The sequence below is a fragment of the Macaca mulatta genome, chromosome 6 (genome assembly GCF_049350105.2).
Source record: "Macaca mulatta isolate MMU2019108-1 chromosome 6, T2T-MMU8v2.0, whole genome shotgun sequence".
NCBI classification, from domain to species: domain Eukaryota; kingdom Metazoa; phylum Chordata; class Mammalia; order Primates; family Cercopithecidae; genus Macaca; species Macaca mulatta.
The window spans coordinates 178,961,155-178,972,196 of record NC_133411.1 but is presented as its reverse complement, the minus strand read 5'-3'; the positions used below and the strand labels follow the sequence as shown (position 1 = coordinate 178,972,196).

The window sequence follows — 11,042 nt, the reverse complement described above, 5'->3', positions numbered from 1 at the left end:
GGGACTTATGGCTATTTCCAGGGTAACTGTGAACCAGGGAAAAGGAAATATCTGGATCCCTCAAAGACGAGTAGATATGAGATCTGAATTAACACCAGTATCAGGGAATGTAAAACTCTGTGATGGTCCTCTGGTTGGAATGTGGACCATTGGAGACCGAGTGATGGGGTCTTGGCCTGATTCCTGAATGCAGAACATACTCACATTTGCGTCCGTTTATTGACCTGGGCAGTTAGACCCATTACAGTAGGAAGGTCTGAGTGGAAGCCCCAGAAACTACCTGTTTTGTCAAGATCAGACGGAAGAATTGCAGAGATAAACACAGCTGTTGAAGACTTGAAGAATGTATGGGCAGTGGCCCCTATAATATTCCCATTCAATTCACCTGTCTGTCCTCTAAATATGAATCGAATCTTGGCAGGTGATAGTGGACTACCATCAATATCACTAGATGCTATGTGGGCTTTGGTATCTTTACAAGAACTGGTCTGTACAGCCTCTGCTCCTTTGGATGTGGTTATTCGTTTCATGAATGCTTTCTTCTTAGCATCCATATGAAAGGAACATGAAAAGCAGGTTGCTTTGCTATGGCAGGACAACAGGATATCTATACTGTGTAGTCTCGGTACTATGTCAACTCTCCTTTTTTCTGTCCTAAGATAATCCATAGGGACCATGCTTATAGTGATATTCCCAGAAACATCACACTGTTCCTCTACACGCATAACATCATGTTCACTGGCTTGGTGATCAGGGAATGTCAGGCACCCTAGATTCCCCACCAAGACACATACATGCTACAAGGGTGGGTTGATAAACCTGAGTGATTTAGGGGCCTGATATATGTCACCAATATGACTGTTACCAATTTTGGGGCTCCAGTTGTCAGGGCATGCTGGGAAATCACCTTTAATATAAAAAACAAGCTGTTGCATCTTACTTTTTTTTTTTTTTTTTTTTGAGATGGAGTCTCGCTCTGTCGCCCAGGCTGGAGTGCAGTGGCATGATCTCAGCTCACCACAACCTCTGCCTCCTGGGTTCAAGTGATCCTCCCAACACAGCCTCCTAACTGGCACTACAGGTGTGCAACCATCACACCTGGCTAATTTTTGTATTTTTTAGTAGAGGTGGGATTTCACCATATTGGTCAGGCTGATCTCGAACTACTGACCTCAAGTGATCCACCTACCTTGGCCTCCCAAAGTGCTGGGATTACAGGTGTGAGCCAGTACACCCAGGCTGCGTCTTACATTTTCTTTTACTAAAAAAGAAACATAGAAGCTGAAGAGTCTTTTTGGATCTTGGACAAAGAAACTGTGGACTACTGTTTCCAATTTGTTATCAGGTGACTCTGGAGTATGCCAATTTGAGTGAACCTAAAGACAAATGCTCTGCAGCAGGTCTAGGCTGTGGTTCTAGCTGCTCTGCCTCTGAGGCCATATCTGATTACCCCGGAGATACTGATGGCAGATGTGGATGCTGAATGGAGATGCCAACAAGACCCTATAGGATAATGACAGCACATACCTCTCAGAATCTAAATCAAATTTATGTTCTCCTTGACTCTCTGTCTGAAAAATAGCTCTCGGGGTGCTACTGGGTCCCCTCAGAGGTTGAGTTCCTCACTATGTGACACCAAGGGACCATGTGACCTGAGATGTCCACCATGGGCATCATGGTTGTCTCCACATCATAAGGCAGAGCGTGGCAGACATCCATCATAGATGAAAGTGGTATCTTTGACATTGGGCTCAAGCAAGTCTTGAAGGCATGAGTAAATGATAAAAACTGATGGCACAGAATTCCATGGTACCTACTTTTGCTTCATTCATGCCTGTCCTTCAACCCATACTTTTGGACTTATGGAGGGATTCTACATGGCCAACTTATGGAGAAGGCATACTGTGTTAATGCTGGCTGGAAATGGACTGCAGCTGTGTTGCAGCCCAATGGTAGAGCTATGAGCAGTACACTTGGCTGTCTTCCTTAAAAAGAGGGGAACATGAACTGAGATAGACATTTATACTCCTGGGCCATAAAGAATGGCTTTGTTGATTGGTCAGAGGACTGAAAGGAATAATACTGGAAGATTGATTACTGGGGGTCTGGGGAAGAAGTATGTTCATGATCCAATGGGAGTAGACTCAAAATGTGCAGATCTATATTTTACTGCTCACCAGAAAGACCACAGATCAGTCTTTCAACCATCAAGGAGTTGGATGGCCAGTCCTATAGCTCAGTTTTGCTCATCTGCCATCCATCGCATGTGCAATGGGCCTGCGAAGCAAGTGGTCATGGTGGCAGAGATGGAGGCTCTAACTAGGTTCCACAATATGGAGTTCCTCTCACCAAGTGTGATATAGCTATTTCTACTGCAAAGTGTCCACCTGCTAGTTGCAGAGACTGACACTGAGTCTATTACGTGCACCATTGCTTAGGGAAACATGGGTCACTTACACTGAGACCTCTCTACCCTGTAAAGAACAGCAATTCATGATGACCATGATCAAAACATCCTCTAGATATGGGGTTGCCTTCTAAGGTCCATGATGTTTCTGTCAGTATTATCATCTAAGGCTTACAGAAAAACCTTGTTCATTGAGTTGGGATTCCACAAACCTTCACTTGGAACAAGGGACCCATTCTTAGCAAGGAACTAAACATAATGGGTTCAAGGCCATGGGATTCACCAGCTTTACCATAAACCCCATCATTCAGAAGCAGCCAACCTGATGGAACAGAGCACAGCCTTTTAGAGGTTCAGCCAAGGTTCCAGTGGGGGACAGTACCTCTCAGGGAGCCGTCCTCCAGTCTGTAGTAAATTCAGTGGACAGTGGGTGATGTATAATACTATGGGTGGTGTATAATACTATGTCTTTAAAATCTCCTAAAGCTGGGGGCCCAGTGTGAGAGTACAAAAGCCCTTCTCACTATCACACCAGTGACCCACTCATGGGATTGATGCCTCCTGTCCTTGGGTTTTGTAAGATGTGAGTTCCCGGTCTGTATTTGTTTGCTAGGGCCACTGCAACAAATACCACAGACTGAGTGACTTAAACAACAAAAGTTTATTGTCTCACAGTTCTAGAGATCAGAAGCCTGAAACTAAGGTGTTGGCAGGACTGTTTTTTTTTTTTCCCTAGGTACTGAGAGAGAGAGAATCTGTTTATGCCTTGCCCCTAGCTTTTGGTGGTTTGCTGGCAATCTGGTGTTCCTTGGCTTGCAGACGCATCCCCCCAATCTGTACCTTTAATCTTTGTGTGGCGTGCTTCCTGTGTGCACATCTTTCTCTAAATTTCCTCTTTTTATAAGGACATCAGGCATGTTGAATTAATAGCTACCCTAATGACCTTGTTTTAACTTTATTACCTGTTTAAAGACACTATCTTCAAATAAGGTCACATCTTAAGGTATTGGGGGTTATTATTTCAACATGTGAATTTTGGAAGGACACAAATCAATCCGTAACATGGTCACAAGGTAGGGACAGAGTGAAGCCCCCATTGAACTGGAATTGTGACTACCACTTGGCCACTTTGGCTTATCATGCTCATGGACCAGCAACTGACCCTGATTACATGAGGACTTCAGATGTTATGATTCAACAGGGGCAGAGAGGAGCATGTCTGGAACCAAGGGGATCACTGGGCCCTTTCCTAGTACACTTATGCCCACTGGTAATGGTCACTAGGTAATTACAACAACCACAAACCAAGAAGGGTGGAGCAATTAAAAACTTAGACCCTTTGGGGATAAGAGGTCTGAGCACTCCAGCAGGGAGGCAACCCAGTCCAGATGAAGTGTGAGCTGTGGGTCAGAGACACTTAACTGGGTGGTGGAGGAAGGAAATGATGAGTATCTGTCATAGTCTTGGTCCAGCTACAGCAGCTATCGTGGCTTCTTTCACAAATCTTCTTGCTGTAGGTTGTGTGGGAGATCATAACTGAATGCCACCTTGAAATGGACTCTGTGACTGATTGGACTGGGACATCCCTTCTTGGGAAAGGCGAAAGCACATGAATTTGGACATCTCTTAATGGGAAAGAAAGCACATGGTCTTGGACATCCCTCCTAGGAAAGGAAAAAGCACATGAACTTGGACATCCCTCCTAGGAAAGGAATAAGCACATGGACCGGACACCCTTCCTAGGAAAGGAATAAGCACATGGTCTTGGACATCCCTTCTAGGAAAGGAAAAAGCACACGGACTTGGACATCCCTCCTAGGAAAGGAAAAAGCACATGGACTTGGACATCCCCTCTTAGGAAAGGAGAAAGCATATAGATTTGTTCATCTTTTTGTAGGAAAGGAGAAAGTACATCTTACACACACACATACACACACACACACACAGAAGATTCATAGGAGCAGAAGATAACAGAAGGGGCATGTGAGGGTCTGAATGTCTCAGACAATCTCATTTGCCTTCTTGGCTCCTTCAGAGGCCATGGTTTTCTGGGCCGCCAGCTGTCTGCTCTACCTCAGTAGCCACTGCAGCCAACTTGGGTCCACATGGTCCTCCCACCTGGGGTCCACCAGTTGCTTGTCCAGAAAGGCTTGGTCTTCCCTTTCCTTGCTGCAACAGAGCCCAGACTACTGTCTTAGTACCTGAGTTGCTGGTTTCTTATACAAATTCTGCCCTTGGATGGAGTGCCACTTTGTGGGGCACGGGATATAGCTTCCCAAATAGCTACTGAAAGGGCTAGATGATGCAATCCACAGGTAAAACCATGAAGGGTTTTACCACACCCAATAGGGGGAACTTACCACTAGAAACAGGAGACTGAGATAGTGGCAAGCTGGGCAAATACATTCCCTTTTCTTTCTCCTTTTTTTTTTAGACAGAGTCTCACCCTGTTGCCCGGCTGGAGTGCAGTGGCATGATCTCGGTTCACTGCAACCTCCACCTCTCAGGTTCAAGTGATTCTCCAGCCTCAGCCTCCAAAGTAGCTGGAACTACAGGTGCGTGCCACCACACCCAACTAATTTTTGAACTTTTAGTAGAGACAGTGTTTCACCATGTTGGCCAGGATGGTCTTGATCTCTTGACCTCATGATCCACCCGCGTTGGCCTCCCTAAGTGCTGGGATTACAGGCGTGAGCCACCACACCCAGCCTTCTTCCTCCTTTCTACAGACTCTCCTGGGGTCTGATTTCTCTATTATACCCTGCCCAAAGATATCCTGCTCAATGCTGCCTGACAAGTTGAGTCTCTGTGGCTTAGTGTGAACCAGACACAAGTAGAGTTAATACCTCAACTTCTATTGCTTCCAATCCCTTTTCCCTCTTTCCTTCACCCTAAGATTGTGCAGCCCCAAAAGAGCATGGCATTCAATCATTGCCTGAGGATCTGTTTCCTCGGGAACTGAAGCTATGGCAGGGAGGCAGAGGCACTCAGGATTCAGCCAGGAGAGGCAAACAGATGTGTTACAGTTTAGTATGTCTGGAAAGCAGAGCCCACCCTGATTTTGGATGCTGGAAAGGCCATTTGTTTCCCTCAATTTCTCTTCTACTTGCTGACATAAGCCTGAAAGCCTAGAAGAAAGAAAGAAGACTTCTACTCCATGCTTAGCAATAAAGGCTAAAAATATCCCTCCCTTAAGGAAAGGAAGGGAACTTAGTGCTCTAGATCAAACTCAAGTATGAATGGCAGATATCAACCCTGTCTTGAAGACAGAGAACAAGGGTCACTGGGTGCTTAAAGGTGAGAGAGTTCCACTGATGGGAGATTACCTGGACGAAGACCTGGATTCCAGATTGGGTCCTGCTGATCACAGCCATTGGAGAGATCACCTAACTATGTAAAATGAGAGCATTGGATGAAGTAGTCTCTAAGGGTCTCAGAAAACAACATCAAGAAAGGAAGACTTATAAAGAGATCCTTCCTCCCACCCCATCCAATGCTACCTCCTTCTGGAAATTCTGAGGCATACACCCTTCCTTGAGACGACTAGCTTGTTTTGGACAGAACTTGTATACAATGAGGGAACATCGGTGGTACCAGGAGGGCTATGCCAAATGCCTAACCCCACCTTCATTTTTTCCAGGTGCCACCATTGGCATTGTAGGCAAAGACTTACAAACAATCATGGACTGTGAAATAGAGTCTGACATTGAGCTGAGTTCCCAGGTAGAAAGTGAATGTGTGGATTAAGATCACGAGGCTTGGTGTGGACAGAGATGGCTGTGTCTCTTACTAGTCAGGTGACAAGGCCACATCACAAACTCCTCAACCTTGGAACTGAGTTTCACATCAGTGTGGCTGGGACCCTAGTGTCTAGCTCATAGGATTGGTGTGAGGATTTAAGGAAATGACATACAGAGTAAGTGCCTGGTAAGTGGCAGCTGTATTATTATTGTTGTTTGTTATTGTTATTACTACTGGCATTGTTGTTCCTGCCATGTAATGGGAGCATCTAAAATTTTTCTGGCAAAGGATTAAGTGGGCTGTCAACCTGATGACAGTCTTAATTGAAATGAGATTTGACTTTCAACCCCTGTTTATGGGTTTAACTAAGTCTTGCTCCATTTATGTGGGAAAACAGCAAAGTGCCAATGGTCCCGTTCAGACTTAATAAGAAAACTCATAGATATTGATAATCTTCAGAAAATGGAACTCAGAAGTATTATTACCAGGGCCACACAGTATTAAGCGAGGAGATTGATCAGTTACAGAATTTTCAGAGGTTAAAGCTTACTTTCCCAGGACGATGTAGCAACAACCTCTGAGTATGGGTGTCTTTCAGTTCTCCTGAGTGAGGGTAACATCTACAGTTTCAAGGCACAGGATCATACCTGTTTTTCTGTAGTTGTGGGAAAAGGGAGAACCATTTTCTTTTCCTTGTTGAGATTTGCCCCCTCCTCCCTGGCCCCCACTGCCCGCTGGTATTTGGAAAGGCTTACATGTCAAGGCTAAACACTAGGATTTTATCAGTTCATAATGAGAGAAAAAGCAGGCATGAGAAGGCCAAGCTTGTAACAGAGTCCAATCCTCTGGGTGCTGCCTACTCACCTTAGGCAACCCAAAGGTGTTTGGTGTAGCCCAAACCCCAACAATCATCAAAACAGGACTTTTTGGCCTACTGAGGAGACTAGAAGCTGAACTAGGCAACACATCTTCAAATGGGGCTTGCAGCAGGGACACAGAGGCCACCAGGGACAGGCTGGGGTGGATAAAGGCTACCAAGACTCAGGATATTCTGTGCACTAAGGCGTCCCAGAGACAATGTAGGGTAGTGCCTAAGAGTCAGGCTCCCCACCCAGCTGTCTGGGTTTGGATCCCAGCCATTCGTTACTAAGTGTGTGGTCTTGGGTCACTTCACGCCTCTGTGCCTCCATTTCTTCATCTGGGTAATAATCGTATCTACCTCCTAGGGCTGCTATCAAGACTTAGGAAGTTAATTCTTATCATGTCTATAACACTGTCCCAGACACCATCAGGGCTCAAGAAATTTGAGCTACCATCATCATTCTTTCTCCTCTCTTACTCTACCCCAGGGACTCAGCCTGTAAATAAGCATCCACTCCAAGGTTTCCAGATGGCTCTACTTCTGAAATTTGCGCTGTCATGCACTTACCCAGTATTAATTTCCTTCTCAAATGGGTCCTCAGCCTCCTTCTGGAACCCTCCCCTGCACAGCTCCCTGCTTGCTGTTGGATCCAGAGGTGGGACTTTGCTCCCATCCTCTCTTGCTGCTGCCTGACAAAGCTACTCACCTCCTTTGGGCCTCATCTGAAAAACCTGAGAATTCCTCCAAGAAAAGCCACCACTTTGGAGCCAGTGACAAGATCCAAGAGCTCAACTATGAGTCTGCTGGACCTCAGACCCCTCTTTTCCTAACTCTTTGGCATTAGGTTTGGTCTTTACTAGAGTGACCAGGCTTGGGTGGTCTTGCTATCTCTTTCTAAAGGTGGAGAAAGGAGGTACGACACTCCACTATTCAGATCCATGAGGAAGACCAGGCCAACTTTTTTAACATGCTGGTAGCCCAGGGTTGGGCACCTAAGGAACCAGAGTCATGAAGATTCTTGAAGAATCTTCTCACAGATGAGGTGGGGAAACTTGGCATTGGGCAAGGGCATCACCAGGCTCCTTCACATCACTGCAGTCCCTGGGCCTTCCTTCCAGGGAGCTTCCTGCCCAGTCCTGGGCCCAGGAGAGTCAGCCAACAGAATCAGGCAACAAGGCTTACTCGAACCAAGAGAACATTTTTTATTGTCAGTAAGAAACAGCAACTCTTCAGAGATGATTGGTTAGAAAAGAAACTGGTTGGTTGTATTAAAAAATGTAAAATACAAAACTGTTAATCTAAAATAAAATTAAAAAGAATATTTAAAAGGCTTTCTTTTCTGTTAAGTTCTGGGACTTCATAAATGAAACAAAAACAGTTTCTTACCCCTAAGAAACTGGGTTATGAAAGCTGTGCCTAGGATGTTGGGGAGAGCACACTGGGAGAAGGCATTCTTGCTGGTTCCTTGCGTTCAGGAATCTACATTGAGGCTTCCTCATCCACCATGATCACAGCCCCAGGGGATGCTGGGCTTGTTAGCACTCAAGCTCTGGGACCTGACTGGCTCCTCTGTCTCCTCTAAGTGAGGACAACTGATGGGGAGAGTCTCCCACTCTGTGAGGCTTTGGTGTTCCACCCATGGCTCTCCTCTTCCAGAAACTCCCCTCCCTGGCTCTCCCATGCAGCCCTAGTCAGCAGCAGCTCACAGGTCCGTGGACAGCGGGTCTGGAATCTGTTTGCCTTCTTCAGCCGATTTGCTGGCCAGCTTTTGAGAGAAGAGAATAAACAAGCACAAAACCAAGATGGGATGATCAGATTAAGCACCAAAATGGAGCTTCCCAGTCCTAATCACAAGGGCCCCAACACTGACCCCTGCCCAAAAACCAGTGAATGTGAGCTGCTATGACCTTGGCTTTGGCCAGAAAGGCAGTGGTAGACAGTAGAGTGAGCCCAGGCTCACTAGCCATGTGGACCTGGGCACATCACTTACCAAACCCTGTGAGCCTCCCATATAAAATCCTAAGAGTGGGAGCTCAAATGGCACCATGCTTGGGAAGTGCTTAGCACAGTGCCTGACTCATTGTGTGCTCACGGTACACTTGAGATATTTGTAGTAGCAGAGTCCCGATTTCATATTACCTTGAGGATCAGATGTGTTATGGGACCTTCTTGATCTTGAGGAAAGGCCAACAAGTAACGATAGGAGATGGGACTTACAGAATCAGTGCTTGGAAACTAACGTTCAATTTGTAGGATTTTGTGATATAGGTTGAATAGGAAAGTGCTGCGGCACTAATGGGCAGTTTAGGTGAGGGCAGGCCACTTACTGCTTCTGAGGTCCCGGGGCCCTGCACATGCCTAGCTGGGGTCAATCCTGGTCAGAGGAGCTGCCTGGGGCCCCAGAGGAGAACCGTCCTCTGGGCATTGCTGCACAGTGTCCCAGAACTCAGGCCTCCTGACTAGGCCTCCCTAGGAATGACAACGTATGCACACACATGCACACACGACCCCCCATTTTCTTTTCTCTGCATTGCTGTCTTCCCTTTTTCCTCCCAACGTCTTCCTTTCCTTCCACCCTCAGTGTTCTCACCATCGTCTTGAAGAACTGATTGACCTTCTTCCGTGTGAGTGTCTTCTTGTCACCATCTGAGAGTTGGAGGAAGGTCTGGCTGAGGCGGGGGGATGTGTTGGCCTCGTCCAACCCAGGGATGCCTGCCACTGAGAGTGTCAGGGCTGGAAGGAGAGTAGAGCTGGGGCATGAGTGGGTGGGTGGAGGAGGGGCAGTGCCTTGGGGGAGGTAGACAGGGGGAGGGCTGGGAGACAGAGCCAGCATCCAGGGATCACACATTGTATGTGCCAAGCAGGAGGCAGGAAGCCTATTTCCTGCCACACCAGGGGGCGTTGAAGCTGTCCTCTTGCAGTGAAGCTTGCCCACCCTACAGACAAGGGTTCAGCCTCCTGGCTCCTGGTCAAAACCTTGCCCCAAAGCCCTGATATCCCCGGGAAACACAGAGCCTTCTGCTCCAAGGCAGGGGACAGTGTGAGCTTACTCTTCCTCCAGCTCCCAACACCAACACCCTGGATTTCTCTCCCCATTGCAGGAGACACTGGGAAGAGAGTCTCAGACCCACGTGTCATCTGGTGGAGGGGCCAGATGGCCTAGTGGTTACAGCCCCAGCCTGGAGTCACAGAGACATGAAAAATTAGTTACTCTCTGACTGCTGCTTTCGACACTGGCCAAATGGGAGAAAGAGCCCAGACCACCTGGGTGTCGTGAGACCTGCCGAGAAGATACCAGTGAAATGGCTTGAGCCAAATGTTGCAGGCGTGGGGTGGCAGGGCAGTGGGCAGGTGCCAGTGCCTGGTTCCAGGGAAGAGGGCCTGGGTCTGAACTCAGCCTCTGCCATTTGCTGGCTGGTGATAGGCAAGAGACTGATATTCTCGGTGCCCCAGTTTCCTCATCCATACAATGGGGTGGATGACATGAACTACTTCCCGGGTACGTGCAGTGATGTAAATGAAATAATGAAGGAGTAGCAGTTGGCGCAGGGCCTGGCACCCCAAACATTCGGGAACCAGCAAGTGTCTTCACCATGATCGGCCTGCTGCGTTCCACAGGGCAGCACTGGCCCTGTCTTCTTCCCTTCTGACCTGGCCCTTACCACACAGAGCCAGGCACATAGCAGCAGATGCCAAGGACTTCTGCATGCCAGATGGAGTGCTCTCAGGCATGCCATGTCCCCTGTCATGTCCCCTGTTAGGGCCTCAGATTCTCTTCTGTGAGTTAGGACCATCGGCTGTGTTCTAACCTCCTCACTGGACAGTGCGTGACGCGGACGGCAGATAGGGAGCATCTATGCACCCAACACTCCGCAGCTATAAGATGTGGTGGCCATTTTTGTAAAGCCAGAAAGAGTCTTCCGGGTCCATAAAGAAGCCACAGGTCTTAGGGACATACCAAGGGCAAACTTCTGGCCCCTGGGGAGGCCTGGCTAACTGAGAACAAGGGGCCACTAGTGTGACAAATGGATA

General features: G+C 47.5%; 1 protein-coding gene across 3 annotated transcripts in view; it reads right to left on the bottom strand.

The window, feature by feature from the left end:
* Positions 1-8,188: 8,188 nt before the first annotated feature.
* The window catches only part of DOCK2 (dedicator of cytokinesis 2), a 436,838-nt gene continuing 433,984 nt past the window's right edge, over positions 8,189-11,042 (bottom strand). For 2 of the 3 annotated variants that reach the window (XM_028849908.2, XM_077937437.1), the window contains 2 exons: positions 9,601-9,743; positions 8,189-8,775 (listed from right to left, as the gene is read on the bottom strand). In XM_028849908.2, coding sequence (XP_028705741.2) covers positions 8,713-8,775; positions 9,601-9,743 — 206 coding nt within the window. In that variant the 3' untranslated portion in view covers positions 8,189-8,712. The remainder of the gene's footprint in view (positions 8,776-9,600; positions 9,744-11,042) is intronic. The other variant, XM_028849910.2, reaches the window with a different exon arrangement.